This window comes from Trypanosoma brucei, chromosome 2 (genome assembly GCF_000002445.2).
Source record: "Trypanosoma brucei brucei TREU927 chromosome 2, complete sequence".
Taxonomy (NCBI): Eukaryota; Euglenozoa; class Kinetoplastea; order Trypanosomatida; family Trypanosomatidae; genus Trypanosoma; species Trypanosoma brucei.
The window spans coordinates 449,930-465,168 of NC_005063.2; the positions used below are offsets into that span (position 1 = coordinate 449,930).

Here is a 15,239-nt window from a genome sequence, read left to right on the forward strand (position 1 = left end):
AAGAAAAAAAAAAGAAACAACAACAACAAAAGAGAGCACAGAATACAAAAACAAAGCAGTTAGAAATAAACATACAAATATAAATATCTAAATTAAAATATAAATACAAACACATGAATCCGTAAACAGGGTAAACATATATTTGCAGATGCATTTGTAAATGTAATTAACCGCAAATAAGTGAATGAACCACCAAATGGAAAGAGGAATCCCGCATGTCCACTCGTATAATAATAGTGAAAATAATAATAATAATAATAATTATTATTATTAAAATTATTAAACTTAAAAATTATTAATATTACCCATCGCACAAATCGGATGAAACACACACTTGCACGATCAGACACACGCCGTGTTTCATAATTGCATGAAAACAACAAAATTTTTTTTTTCTAATTTTTATTTTAAATCCCTGCACACACCTGCTTCCCTTTTCCCCCTCCCTTGAGTGCGTTCGTATGCAAATTTCCTCAAAAATAACAAATTTTGAAGTTATGCACACCCACACCCACACGCACTCGATTCTTTTTCTTTTTTTTTTTTAAAAAAAAAACTTGACTATTCATTTCGTATCAAAACAACAGCAACAACAACAAAACCCATTTTGAAACGTGTTATGGCATCCGCCTGTTATACATATAAATATAAATAAATATAAATAAATATATAAATATATATATAATGGTATATGTTCACACATTCACTTACTCGCAATCTTCCCTCCCCCCCATTTCCATATGAAATCATTTTCTTTCCCACCTCCTTTCTTTTATGTATTTATATTTATTTATTTATATTTACTACAAATATATATATTTTTAAAAATATACACATAAACACAAATATAAACACACATGTGCTCTTTTGTTTGTTTGTTTGTTTGTCTTTTTTTTTCTTTTTTATTTTTATTGAAAGCCTCACTAATGCAGAGGCCACCGTATGAAATAAAAACTTTTCATGAACGTAAAGCAATTAAAAAAAAAAAAGCGCTTGTCATTTGTCACTTCTCTTTTCTTTTCTTTTCTTTTCTTCCTTTTCCTTTTCCCTCTTTTTGCGAAGAGAAAATACCTCGCCATTTCTCTTAACATTTATAAAAAAAATGATAATAATTTCCAGTCCACATAATAATGCAAAGAGGAGATATGAGAGGTGAGAGATGAGGGAATACAAGAAAAAGAAAAAAAAACAGAAAAAAAAACAAAAAAAAAACAAAAAAAAACAACAAGAAGACAATATAAGATATAAAATATGGAAAAAATGAATTGTGGAGAAAAAAGAAAAGAAGAGGAGGAATTCAAGTAATTTCGAGGAATGTTGGTAAAAATCGTGTGGTGAACACAACTGCAAAACATAAACCAAAAAAAAAAGAAAAAAAACATGTTAATAATATACCCGTCACCACCATAAAATAAGAGAACATCGTCATCAACATCAACATCAACAACAACAAAAAAAGAAAAGAGGTTGAGGCCAATACAATGTAATGGATGGCGATAATTGGATGAATAAAGGGAGAAGGAGGAAAACACACGACACCCACCCACACATACAAACATATAAATAAATATAAATATAAATATAACCACAGATAATCGGCGACAAAAAACAAACACACAAACAAACAAAGAAGGTGCGGAAGACAACCACTCTCCGCATCACATCTTAATAATATTAATATTATTAATAATATATTATTGTTGTGATATTTTTTTTCAGAGGGTAAATTGAAACAATAACAAACAACAGACAACCACCACAATAACAAAAAAAAAAAAGGAAAGAACCAGTGGGTTCGTTTCCCTTCCCGTGTTTAATACCCTTTAGAAATATACCAACATCTCCCACATTATTAATTTATAATGCCCTCAAACAAACACGATGATCGATGCGAGTTGGAGGGCTTGAAAATATTTCTGTTATTTTTCTTAATTATTAAATTTTGAAGAAGAAGAAGGAGGAACAACATATGAAAAACATTTAAGAAAGAGAAAGAAAAGAGCCTCCTCCCCCAAATAAAAAAACAAGAGGAAAAAAAAAACAACAACAAAGCAGAGTGGTAAAATTGTCACATCGTTAGTTCCTATTCTTTGACATCTTATTCCCTCTTTTTTTCTTTTTCTTTTGTTTTTTTTCCTTTTTAAATACTTTTCTCCGCGTCTATTCATGCTGTTAAACTTCCTCTGACTTACGGCCACCACAACAACTTCACGCAACTTTCATATGCACACATTTCTATGAACTCAAATAAGTGTAACATTCAACTATTGGATGAATATAACCCATCATTTATGTATACGCATGCATATATTTGTGCAGTGAATATGTGGTTAATGCTGCGACGTGGATGTGGACATGAAACGAAATATTGCCCAAATAATTGCCAAGGTTACGACATGAAGGTATCTCCCATCCACCCCTCCTCTATTTACATTCACACGCACCTAAACAAAAAAAAAAAAAAAGGACAAATAAGAAAGAAACAACAACCTTCTCTTCCTCTCCCTATCCTTCTCTTTTTCCTTTTTTTTTCTCTCCATAAAAACAACAATAACGACAAGAAAAATTTCCTTGTTAATTTGGTTATTAACATGAGATGCCCTCTGATAATTTAATGTTCTCTAAGATTTTTATGTTGACACCGTCATTCCCCCATGTGCCGCTCCATCAGTGGCCCACTTGGGTACGGTATCTGTAATGATGGCGTCAACTTTCATTCCTTTTGACTGCGCTGCACGAAACCGTTCGCACATGTTCATTTCCCCCCACGTCCACACCTGCTGTCCCTTTCCATGGGCATAATTCACAATTGTCCTTCCACGAGAACAGTCAAAGTTGGACCAAAATTCATCCATTTTCCTCCCTGAGATCCCTACGTGGGCTCCATTATCATCATTATCATTATCATTATCTTCACCATCATGTGTGGTGTTCTCGCCTTTACCGTTCGGGTAACTAAAAGTACCTCCGCGTTCCCTTTCCGCCATGCCTTGGATTTCCTTTAGTTCACCCAACTGCTTGTCTGTGCACAGTGAGGGAGCATGAATAGAGATACCCGAGAGATTCATCAGTATAGAAAATTGCAATGCGCCTTCCACTCTGCCAAATGAGCGGTAATCCTTAAAGTCATCGCCCAGTTCCGTGTCACACAAATAAACGACATGGTAACGGCTTTGCTTTAACCTCAGCGCCAGACACACATCAGGTTCGAAGCTGCTGAATATTACATCCCTGAAGCGTTGCGTTTTCCCCCCTAGTCCGTCATCCACCGAATGTTGCTGATCGGCGAAAGCGAAAACGACCTGTAGAATATCATCCACGAATGCATTTACCTCAAAGGAGTCCGTTTGCAAAAAGAGATTAGCATCTGCTATTGGTTGGAAAGGAAATTTAACCTCCAGGTCAAAACGCAGGGAGGGCGCGGTGCCTTCGAAGAGGTCCTGCAGCGTGCAGATGCGATTCGTCACATTCTCCTCTTGGGATATGATACGTTTGTGCTTATTATACGCGCTGATGTAATCATCCACGCTGGGACAGTGATTATGGCACTTTTCGGTCGAGGAGTTGGATTTATCATCGCCACCGCTTTCTGAGTTGATGTCGGCACATCCCCTAATGGCATGATTACCACCAACGCTGCCGTGTTTTTCTGTGCATTCCTTTGTGCATGGGACGCAGGTTCCGAATCCTGCCGCTACTTCCACTACTTGATTCGCATGTTTGCACGCCAACTCCTCACGTACCCTATTTCGATAAACACGGAGAATTTGATGCCAGTGCTGCAGAATCAAGTTACGCAGCCTGTTCCCTGCTTTAATATGTGTAAATGTTTCAGTGATTACAACATCCAGTTGGTTCTTAGTGAGTTGATGCAGCGCGATTGGGACTGAGGAAAACTGTGGCGGATCGCGCATGAACATTTGATACTCTTTAAGTCTTAGCGATTTCCCCGAAGTACTGGCGCCTGCACATATGGCGGATTCGAAGCCAGGAGGGGGTTGTAACATTGGGGAATCAGCGATAAAAGATGGGCTGACGCCAAAACCTACGGACTTCTCATCGGGTGGAGAGCCAAACGAGTTTACACGGCCATTGCGTGTGCCGGCTCCTCGCTTCCCCCGTGCCTGCAGTTGAATGAGCGGATCATGATAAACGATAGGAACGCGATCGCGGGTGAGCATCACATCGAATTCCACCATGTCACATCCACGACGGTGAGCTGCATTGAGTGACTCCAAACTGTTCTCCGCTAATTTAACCATTAGTTTTGGGACCTTTGCTCGCTGTCCTGCGCCGCGCTTCGTTGGGCTAGCTCCGTCGGCAACCACAGATTCTGCGTTGGAGGCGAAGGAGAAGTTTTCAACGGGCTCGACCGGCCCTCGTGTGTATGTTTTTCCGAGACCGCGATGACCCACGAGTTTTTTTGTCGATAGTCGGCCGCGTGAAGCAACGGATCGGACAATCTCCAGCGTGTTACGTTCAGGGTTTGCAAAGGGATAGACGAGAAGGTACTGTAAGTAAAGAGTGTGCCAGTGCGCAGTGACGGTGGGTTGACCACTTACGCTATCCACAGTAATTTCTGGAAAGCACACAGGCATAACAAGTGTGCCATTTGTACGTTGTTCGAATAGAGGGGGCTGCAGCATTACAAACCCCCTCAACCAACGAATACCGGTAACCCCGGTGCTGCTTCCGCATTCAGTGACTTCTGATGCTGCAGGCGGTGTTTCCGTTGACGTTTCCGGTGTGTCGCCTGTTGCGGCGGCGCCTCTAGATTCAGTGTTCTCTCCTTTAGACTGCGCGTCATTTTTTTTTGACGCCGACTCGGATGGCTTCCTCACCGAAGTGCCACCGTTGCGTTCTTTTTCACCATATATGGGTGTGGGCAACATTACTTCCACCTGCAACCCACAACCAGCGAGCAACGCAAGGTTTACAGTTGTGTGCCACATTCGCATTGTGTGTTGTGGAGCGCCACGAGTCATCGGAGCAACAGGGTCAGCAAGGCGAAGAGGTTCGACACACCAGCCACGCTGAGTGAAGGCGGTAACAGCAGTAACAACATCCTCCGTCAAACCTTCATCGCATGCAGAAGCACAAGATACAGAGGGTAGACTTGGATATTTTCGTAACGCTGCAACTGGTGTGTTCTGTGACGGTATAGATGGCGTGTTTCCCACAGTGGTTGACGTTGGTGCTGAAGCGTTTCCCCTCTCCGAGGCCCTCTGTAGGGATAATTGCTTCTTCACCATACGTATCTGCTGTTCCATTGGTGGCAATGAGGAGACATGGCCTTCACACCAACAGCAACCCTCAGATGGGACGGGATATACGTCACACACCTCAATAATAGTTGAGGGATTAACCACATCCCCATTTTCTTGGTCTTCAGGGGAGTTGGAGCGACTTGTGTCCTTCCAACCATTTTCCTCCATGAAGAGTACCGCGTCTCGACTTTTTTTTGGTAAACTTTCCAGCCACCTTTTCCGATCATACCGCACTCGAGGATCGTTTCCATACATTGACAGTGAGAGATAAGGGGCCCCCCGTGGGTTTCCGTCAGTCGAATTCGGCCTGCGAAGCTGTGAAAGAAACGGGAATTGCCCCGATGCCCTCGCAAAGTGGAGGTTAAGTGACCTCAGGTCAATACGGGCCATGAACATGGGCACCTCCGAACCATCCTCTTCATAGTAGCCGGAATCACACCTGTTAACGCGGTTTACACGCCGGAGATCAGTCTTTGAAGGTTGCGTACGGGAATTCTCCACCGCCACAATCGCCGCACCGGGACATAACGAACTAATGGCAGCTGCTTGCAGAAGCAGTTCGTCAACAATAACAAGCCGGTAGCGCAATTGTGTGTTTTCCACACATGAGGCTGGAACTTGAGCCGTTGCGGTTAGGAGAAGTGGCGTGTTATCATAATCTGCGTTGGAGCCTCCGCTAGTACTGTAAGTGCTTTCCTCACTGCTAAGATAAAAGGACGATACGGTTTCTTCAAGTACAAGTGGCGCTGAAAAGCCCCATGCGCCCATTTCTTCTGCATCACTCACAATTCCCAGCCTCAATTCACTAATGGCGGGTGGGACGTAACGATGTTTTTGATGCTCGTGTGTGTGTAGTCCATATTCGGGAGACGTGAAACATTGGTGAAGTGCTGGCGTGGAAAATCTTGACAGTTCCGTATTTAATGCACCTGCATTCAGCCCTGTAACTTCAAAAGTAACAGACACACGCTGCACTACGGCGGCCATGGATATGTGTTAAAGTGATTGTAAAATAATGTCTGTTTCCCCCCCTCCAGCTGGCTTACTTGCTTTTTTTGTTGTTTCTGATACGTAATGAGTCTTAATCGCACAAGCAAGCAAGATGTAATGTTTTTGGCGAGGTTATGTAAGTCGAATGAAAAAAAAAAGAAACTGATGCGACCAGTCCTTTCTTTTTTTTTTTTTGATTTTTGTCCGGTCCAGCTTCCTGACTTCACCCAATCTTGCCAGTTTTTGTTGGATGTTAGTTTTTCTCCCGCCTTTCTTTCCTTCTTTCCTTCTTTTTTTTTGTGTGCGGCAGATTATTCCTATTAATACACTTTGGTGAAGTGAATGTGACTTACCGCCTGCTTCCCGCTTCCTTCCTTCTTTCCTTCCCACCTGGTGTATATCTGTGTATGTATTTGTAAAAATATTAAAGAACGGTTTCCTTCGCTACCCTAACAATGTGTACGCCCTGTGTTTTAATAATAAAAAACGGAAATTTGAGCGAGATGTCGAATAATATACAAGTACAAATATACATATATACAAAAAGAATATTTGAGGTCAAATCATACGTTTCAGTCAACTTCGGCCTTCAACGCATTAAAAACTCCCGCTATCGTTGCTTTGTTCATCATCGGCAACGCTGTTGTTGTTACCGACTGTCGTACACGCAACCTTGTAACAGTTTGAGTTAATTCAATCCAAAGTTAATTCCCTCCTTTCCCCTCCACTACATCATCACATTTTCCTGTTCAGCAATCAAACCGTAAAAAATAATAATAACAATAACAATAATAATAAGAAACTGAAAGACACTCGCGCTATTGACAGTCAGCAAAGGGATGCTGGAAGAAAGAATCAGAACCGAACTAAGAGCAAAAAAAAAAAAAAACGGGCACAAACACAAACACACACGAAAATAATACACGCACAAAAAACTTTTATTGCCTATATATTTATTTTTTTTTATTGTTTTGTTTCTTTTCCTCCTCTTCTCCTCTATTTTCTTTGTTTTTTCTTCCCCTACGTGGAACCATGCATGAGAGTAACATCCCCAGGGGGTTAGCACGATGTAGTAAAGACAAAAATGAAATTAACGGCAGAGAAAAAGAGGAGGAGACAAAAAAAAAAAACGAAATGAAAAAGAAAAATAAAGAAAAACAGGAACTACAGCAATAAGAAGGTGCAGCAACAAGAACAACAACAATAACAAAAAAAAAGAAAAGAGACGAAAAGAAATCATCCTTAGCAATACCCCCGAAAACAGGGTGAATTGGGAGATCACAAAAAAAAAAAACGGAGGGGCGTGGGGGTAAAAATCGCGACTGGAAGGCGAGGCCAAAATACACCGCAGGTGGAGAGCTGCGGTGCGGCATGTAAAACACCACAAAGCGGGAAAACTCTGCCCCCTTCCAAACACCAACACCAACACTAGCAATGACAAAAATGATAATGCAGGAGGAAAGTAATGTTAATGCGAAACAGGCATTTCCTTAGTTTAATTTTCCGTCCCCTTTCTTTTTCTTTTTTTTTTTTTGCGCCCCCCCCCCCCATAAACCACAAACGCAGACGCCGCCGTGCGTGGTTGAAGCACGCGTCCCAATGCAACAACAACAAAGAAGGTGGGAGCGAAATCAGAAGGAAACAGCATTACGCTTCAAAAATACGTCACTGCGCACTTATGTTCACACGAATAAATATGCACACGATCCACTAAATTCACAAACTCCACACGTTTCCTTACGTGTATATTTGCATCGCTTGCTCAACCACCACACGGCATATTGGACACAACATACCATCCATCTGCCTTTCAATGTACGTCACGCTGCATGTACTGCACAGTGCCAAATGCCTGCAAGGAAGCAACAACACATCTTTTTCGGCATCTAAACACGTCACACACTTTGTGGATAACTCTCGCTCCTTTACGTGCGTCTCTGCCGTAGAATGACCATGTGCTCGAACGTGCTGTGATGAACCACTTCCAGCGGCTATTGGCGAGAGAGCAGGAGTAACAGCGCTATTCTCAGAAGGTTCAAAGGACCCGCCCGAACCACTTGCACTGTGAGCTGGTCCCGGGTTCTCTTTGCAGTACTTTACTATCAAATCCGTTGCCTTCTCCTGTACTTCCTTCAGCACCGCTTGCAGCGAGCCATGCGTTGACCAGTCCTGTATGGAAGTAAAGTTGCGCAAATCCAACTTCCCGCTAGTGCTGTCTTCAATGATGGGCTGAAGAGCCCGCCGCTCCGGTGAAGAGTCCAGCGCAGTGGGAAAGTACAACCGTGGGGCGTCGGTAAAATCCCCATTTGGGTCGAATTTTATGCGAAGGGGAAGTTTCATGACAACATCGCCTTCCAGCAGGTCCAACGGCGCTGCTTTGCTGATGCCACCAGAAGTGACGGTTGGCTCATGCAAATCCACTGAGGCAGACGAAAATGGAGAGACTTTGGTGATTGGAAGGTGTCCCTCCGCGGTACAAGTCACGGCATCATACGTAAAAGCATTATCGCAGAACTGCGACAGGGCGCGAAGGACGCGAGTGGTGATCTCTCGCCTGTGAGAGAACGGATAAAACAGTGGTCCACTATTGTTCACCACCTTAGTGGACTCGTTTGAACGAGTGAGGGGCGCAATCAGAGAAAAGTTCGCCAAAATGACATCCGACACGTATTGTACCAACGACCGCACCTTAGCGTCCGCACTACTTGGGATGATTGCTCCGCTTCTGGGATCGATATATGTGGCGCGGCGGTTAATGGACAGACCGGCGAGCGCCTTGATGTCAATTAACGCACGATACGGTGAACTGCGGACACCGCTGCTGTTATCCAAAACACAACTGCTGGTGAGCGCAGTGCGGTCCTTATCGGAAGTAGATGGATTAACACCAGACTCGCTACCAGATTTGTATCGATCACCTGCGTGCGTCTTTGTCACAACCAATATGACCGGCGTATAGTACATCTCGCCATTATACTTGTAGGGTAACATCCCTTGAGCACGATAGTTTTGACAGGTTTCGTAGAACTTAAACACCCCTTTGTATGCGCGGCGGAGTTCCTGCAAATCGTATGGCAGAGGTTTACTGCGATCAAGATGTCGCGTGTCTCGTGGCATTCCCTCGTACCATTTCTTAACGCGTTGTGCGCTCGGAAGTCCCCCAGGAGATGAAGCCGCTACCGAGTCCACAGCCAACCACTGCTTTTCTCGCTCCAAGAGATCAGAGTAATTAAACTCACCACCGCTCATTGGCGATTGATAAGCGGATGGCCTCAGCTGATCTGCACTTGACACCGGCTGAGTGATGCTCATGAACGGATTGAATGTCTCGGTTGCGGAAGTTAACCCTTGCTTGTCAGGTTGTTCTTCAACCATCTGCAGCATAACTATGCAATTCTGTGCGCTAGGATGTCGCCCCAACTGCTGCCTGGCCAAATCAAGAGGCAGTTGGTTCAACGCGTTGCGCTTAGGCGGAATCCCAAACGATAGCAGAAACGACAAAATATCTTCGTTGCAGTGTTCAGCAGCAACGTGCAGACATGTGTTATCGATGGCTCCACATGGAACACTAATGTCTGCGTTAAATTCAGTGACAAGCATAGCGACTACACTCCCGCGGTCAGCGCAGGTGGCTGTGTAAAGCAGCGTATGCCTAGTGTTTGGGTTTGGAAGGTTAACACGCTCCCGGTTCGATTGCAGCCACGTGCGGAGAGCAGCTACATTTCCTTCCGAGGCATAAATAAACTCCGCAGGGGTTATATATGGATTCCCACTAAACATTATTTTTCTTCCCCCCCTTTACGGCGGTTAAAGGGGGAAGAGCTAATGGCAAAAGGTAACGGGTCTACACAATTTGCCACAACTTCTCTTTTTATCACACCCTCAACAAAATAAGCGTTGGGGTGTGCGTGCGTGTGGCCTTGGACCCTCAACACCAACTTCTACTACTACTACTACTATTGTTCACTTTTTACAGCGATTGAGCACTTCCCAGGTGTAACAAAGCAAACTAAATCTTTTAGTGGCTCGAAACGCTCCCTGTAAAACGGGGAGAATGTGTGTGGATACGTAGAGTTACAACGGTGCCGATATGGCGGCTAAGTTCGGATGAAACAGGTGAATTCGGTTAAAAGTAAAGGAAAAGGAAAAGAAAAAAAACAGGGGGGAAAAAGAGCTCCAGGGTCGGTGGTGGGTATAAAGAACACAAAGAAATATTAGCAAGGAACGTGGTTAAACCATCCCTCAACAACGCAGTGATGTGAAACCCGAAAAAGAGTAAGGTAGGGCAGAAATGCAAGTAAAAAGAGAGAGAAAAAGCATGAACCACCATACCATCCGTCAACCTCACAATGACAGCGCAACGTCAGAACGCGGCTAGTTCAAAGTGACCAAGGGAATGCTCACGCATAAACAACAATAGCAGCAGAACACTGCACTTTTCCGCACGAGCAGTACGCACACGTGTATGTATGTATGTGTGTGTGTGTGTGTGTGTGCCGTAAATCAGTGTACGAGACAAACATTCCCTTGCGGCATCCATTTCCTTCAATCGCTCCCAACAAAATATCACGATTCACGTGCTGTCGCATTGGGGCGCGTATTAAACGTGCGCTACTACCACAATGAGCCCATCCACCCCTTCACTTTGCCATCGAAACGGTTCGACGATGTCGGCTTGGAGGGACTCCCAAGTGCACTACCAACCAGTGCTCCAGTGCCCCTTTGAAGGGATGTCGCGCTCAACCCACCAATAATACCACTATCGCCTCTCACGCCCACAGCGACGCTACTACTTTTGTTAAAAGCAAACACGGCCGTCTTGGTTACACCACCATCCACGATATCTGATCCCAATACCTTCGACGGTGTGAATATCAACGGCAGTAGAGGAAAACGGGGCTTCTCTTTTGTGATGCTAATGTCGCCGGCAACAGTCCGCTCCCCTTTCAGGGATGTCCGGCTGTCACCAGTTCCCTTTGCAGTCCAAACTTCCTCCAGAGCTTTGGGGTTCCATGAGCCAAAAGAGAGAGCCGTCACGCGAAGCAAGCGGTCGCTTGCTTGCAGAAGTAGCGGTGAAATGACTAACCAAGAAGTGGGGTTTACCCAACCTTCAATTGTGCGGAGAACGGCGGTAATGGACGGCGTCGGTGCCCGACTGTTGCCGTCGATGGAGAATAAACCTGAAATGTATAATGAATCAAAATAAACTTGAAACAGCAGTTCGTCGTTATCACCAGCACTATCGCCACTCTTACCGGCATTTCCGCTTCTATTTACCGCCGCTATCTCTCTTATCCACGGAAGAACCGCGTTAAGCAGTGCTGACGAGGTTCCGTCAAGTAACTCATTTATGACCATCGGCAGCACCGTGGCACGTAGACGCTTGTTGACACCATTCTTGAACAACATATGCTGTACCTGGAAAATAAGTTCATTCACATGCGGGGTGACATGTGTCGGGTGCTTAGTAACTTTCTGTGACTCACATTGTACCCCATCAGGTGTGCTGCAGCTCCAGCAAGTTGCGTACTCGAGCATGAGCTGTTGTCCGTTGATACAAGATGTCCTCTTGTTGGGATCGAGGGTTGTAGCAGAGGAGTTCAGCGGCGTCTTTGATCTCGCGAAGAGATGCTCGGGCGCGAAAGCGCGGCGGTAGGCATGACGCACACCATCCTCCCACTCGCTGCGTAACAATTTCACCCACGGCGTATGACATGTTACAATGGCCTCACGTAGTTCCATGGGGAGTGTGCTCGCTACATTTCGTGGGGCTGCAACTTCCAGCACCTGCAACAGCACCTCCACCAGCATGGAAATGCGGTTGAGTGCTGCCATCACCGTCACCTTCGCCTCAAAGCAGTTGCCTTCCACATTCAGCTCCTCCCACTTCTGAAGTTGCCCCGTGTGGTGCTTTAACAGCTTACGCACCTGTTGCAGGATATTTGTAAACCACTCCCCTACGAGAACAGAGAGTGTGGGGTGCGAGTCAGACCAGGTTCGCTCCACCTCAAAGATACGTTGCAACATGGAATACAGCGAGCCGAACTTCAGAGCAGCCGAGGAATCATCATCGACAGCATCGGTGACGCCCTTTTCTGATTTGTCACTTGCTTTCTCCATAGCCACTGTCCTTTCCTCCTCTCCTTCATCAACGGAGAACAAATTATCATCACTTCCTGCATCTGTCTCCACGGTTTGCATCACCCATCCACCCTTGTCTTTATTTACGTTCCCACCGGATGCCCGACAGCCCGCCTTAGAGCTAAGATTGGCCGGCAATCTTCCCTCCTTTGGGGTTGTTTTCGATTTTATTGCAGTGCACTGCATAATACCCCGAGCCAACGCGGCATTCAAATTCTCGCCCTTCTCCGCTGAAGCCACATTTCGTTTATTTTCATCGCCACCCCCAAAAGAGGAGCACGGGACCATGCACGTCATTTGGTCGGTGTGAAGCAGCCCAAAGGATGTACTTTCGCTGAAGAAGATGGACCGCTGAAGGACTTTCTGGGCAAATGTTGTCACGCTGGGCGGTCCCTCTTGTTTCTGCTGTTGGGGTGGCTGCTCTTCGGCGGAGGCGACAACGGTGCTTTTATATCCTTTCCCCTCACTTATATGCTTCAGTATAGCGCCGCAAACTCTATCTGCCCTCTTCAATGCCGCTCCAACAGTCTTCAGGAGTGCAGACTCCGTCGCCTGACGAACCGCTTCCCCCCACTTGCGTGCGTCAAACAAGTTAACAGCAGCACCCCCAGAAACAGTTAAGTTACTTCCCTCCTGCGCAGATGAGAGCAACATATCCTGAAGCATTTTCCCCTGCTGGCGAGCAAGGTGCTGTTGAAGTGAAATCGTGCGCGGGTCGTTTAGCAGCCCGGCACCAGACACATGCAACAGCAACTGGAGCGCCAGCTCCTGTACAGCTCGCAGTTGGTGTCCCACCTTGCTAAAAACCGCTGTCTCATCACCGCTAACCCCGCTGCACTTCGCAATCTTTTCATTTGAAGAGAAGGAAGAGAATCCCCACTGCAATGGAAGAGGATCCAAGATCTGCATCCCGCAAACCTGCCGCATCACTTCGCAGAGATATAGTGTTCGGTGTCGAGACCGTCGCTCACCGTCTTGGTTCAATCCCACCATGGAAGAAGAGGCATCCAGTGACCCACATTTGGAATCCCCATCCTTTTTCTCACTATCATCTGTTGCCGAGGCAATTGACCCGCCGCGTTGCGACGCTGAAAGCGCTTCCCGCGCGAGACTCCCACTCATCCTAACAGACTTAGCGCGTCCTGTTCCGGAGGTCTCGTTATCTCCCTCTGTGTTTGACTCCTGGGAAGTAAGCTTTGAACGAAGCGCAAGAAGCCCCTGCAGTGCGTATCGCCGCCGCTGAGAATCCACGTAGGCGTCCAACTCCCCCGCAGAAACCTCGTCAGGTTGCTCTCCACCACGGGAACCGTTCGTTCCCCTTCCTTCCCTCGCTGGACCACTCGGTGAGTACAGCACAGAAGCAACGTATAGGACAAGATGGGAGAAGAGGTGTTGTGCGCGCTGTACGATGTGCAGTGCCACGGTAGCTTCGCTTACGACCAACCGTGCGTTGACCCTTGCTTCAGTGCTGCTGTTTGCATCCTTCGCCAAAGCGGGGACCCTTGGGGCACTTGTTCCCTCGCTTCTTAAGTAAGGCGGAAGCTCCAGGGCTGCCCGCAGCCACTCCATTCTGCGAAGTGGGCGTAAACTTCTTCCATCGTCAGTGTTAGTGTCTACAGCCGCTGCCTGCGTAAATGACGTTCCCTTCAGTGCAGCCACGACGTGGTCAAGGTCAGTCTTAATCATATCGTGAATCGTATCGATAAGGAGTAACAGTGCGTCATTCACTGTTGCGTGCGAAAGCACTCCTAAGGCTTTGTGGACCTCCGTCATGTGAGCCAGTGCTCGTGATAAATCACTTTTCCAACCTGTTGCCCTACCCATGAATTCAACACCACCTGATGATGTAAACATGTTTGTGGACGATGTCAAGGATAAGTCCCCACCACCGCTATCATTTCGATTGGCGTTAGCCACACTCAAAGCGCTTTGTGCGGCCTGTTCTGCATCTTCCCGAAGCAGCCCACGCACTGCACGTTTGAGACGATGTTCATAGGACTCAACAGCCAGCTTTTCATGAGGCTGTTTCCGTTCCCTTCTTATCTGCAAGAGCAGCGCAGCGGCGTCATAAAGCTTACGGGCACCCAACAATCCCTCCAGAGCCGCGCACTGCTGAGTGTAAATTAACACGTCTCGTTGTCTATCATCTGCCCCCTCACGCCCCCCTCTTGGCGTTTCTTCACACACACCCTTCAAAGTCGCGGTTGCCTCATGAGGCAACGGGGACCTCACCACCTCGGAAACCGGTGGCGAAGCACTGCTTGAGTGTCCCATATGTCGACTCGTTTGAGTTTTCCCTTCTCCCACATTCTTCGCGCGCGGACTTTTACCTCCATGGGGGGATATGGTCCGCAAAACGGGTGACGAGACCCCCCTTGGGCTCTGCGGCATTGTCAGACGCGACTGTGAATATTGATTCTCCAACTGTTGCTGTTTTTTCTCCTCCTGCATTTGCTTTTGCAGACGCAGCAACTTCCTGCATGCCTGTTCTACGACGACCACCTGGTCACAAGCGGCAACGAGGCCCCGGTAGCTTTGGCCGACAAGTTGTTTGAGTCTCTCATCACTTTCTTGAATGCCTGGTGTTATACGGCTCAGGTAGTCGCGGGCCTGATCCACGCTATTGTTGGTGAAAATGCGTCGCACTTCCTGAATGGCTTCCTCCGATGACATGGCGTGCCGAAAAGCGTGTTGAAAATTTCCTAAGCAACGTTCCCTACGGTTGTCTTGCCTCTTGCGTACTGTTCTTTTCAAACAAAAGAGAAGGACGGCGCCAGCGAAATATGGCCGATGGTGGAGTATTCCCTCGTTTTCTTCCCTTTTAAACTTGTTGATTTAACT

General features: G+C 46.2%; 4 protein-coding genes across 4 annotated transcripts, besides 21 other annotated features; all 4 read right to left on the minus strand.

Moving 5' to 3' along the window:
• Positions 1 to 17: part of a sequence feature (A-rich) that runs on past the window's edge.
• Positions 1 to 15,239: part of a sequence feature (sequence corresponds to BAC RPCI93-25N14) that runs on past both edges of the window.
• Positions 76 to 106: a sequence feature (AT_rich).
• Positions 228 to 262: a microsatellite.
• Positions 263 to 304: a sequence feature (AT_rich).
• Positions 382 to 413: a sequence feature (AT_rich).
• Positions 535 to 556: a sequence feature (AT_rich).
• Positions 635 to 684: a microsatellite.
• Positions 774 to 861: a microsatellite.
• Positions 867 to 908: a microsatellite.
• Positions 1,007 to 1,047: a microsatellite.
• Positions 1,092 to 1,559, minus strand: Tb927.2.2320 (hypothetical protein; the record flags this gene model as incomplete). Its single annotated transcript, XM_946444.1, has 1 exon — positions 1,092 to 1,559. One exon carries the CDS (start codon positions 1,557 to 1,559, stop codon positions 1,092 to 1,094), a length of 468 nt encoding a protein of 155 aa, XP_951537.1.
• Positions 1,172 to 1,222: a microsatellite.
• Positions 1,545 to 1,632: a microsatellite.
• Positions 1,666 to 1,699: a sequence feature (AT_rich).
• Positions 2,097 to 2,142: a sequence feature (T-rich).
• Tb927.2.2340 (hypothetical protein, conserved) lies at positions 2,631 to 6,254 on the minus strand (the record flags this gene model as incomplete). Its single annotated transcript, XM_946445.1, has 1 exon — positions 2,631 to 6,254. One exon carries the CDS (start codon positions 6,252 to 6,254, stop codon positions 2,631 to 2,633), a length of 3,624 nt encoding a protein of 1,207 aa, XP_951538.1.
• Positions 2,885 to 2,923: a microsatellite.
• Positions 6,527 to 6,554: a microsatellite.
• Positions 7,027 to 7,055: a microsatellite.
• Positions 7,210 to 7,274: a sequence feature (T-rich).
• Positions 7,332 to 7,493: a sequence feature (A-rich).
• Positions 7,995 to 10,037, minus strand: Tb927.2.2360 (hypothetical protein, conserved; the record flags this gene model as incomplete). The annotated part of the gene is made up of 1 exon (XM_946446.1): positions 7,995 to 10,037. The coding sequence occupies one exon, from the start codon at positions 10,035 to 10,037 to the stop codon at positions 7,995 to 7,997; it is 2,043 nt and encodes a 680-aa protein (XP_951539.1).
• Positions 10,719 to 10,753: a microsatellite.
• Tb927.2.2370 (hypothetical protein, conserved) lies at positions 10,872 to 15,071 on the minus strand (the record flags this gene model as incomplete). The annotated part of the gene is made up of 1 exon (XM_946447.1): positions 10,872 to 15,071. One exon carries the CDS (start codon positions 15,069 to 15,071, stop codon positions 10,872 to 10,874), a length of 4,200 nt encoding a protein of 1,399 aa, XP_951540.1.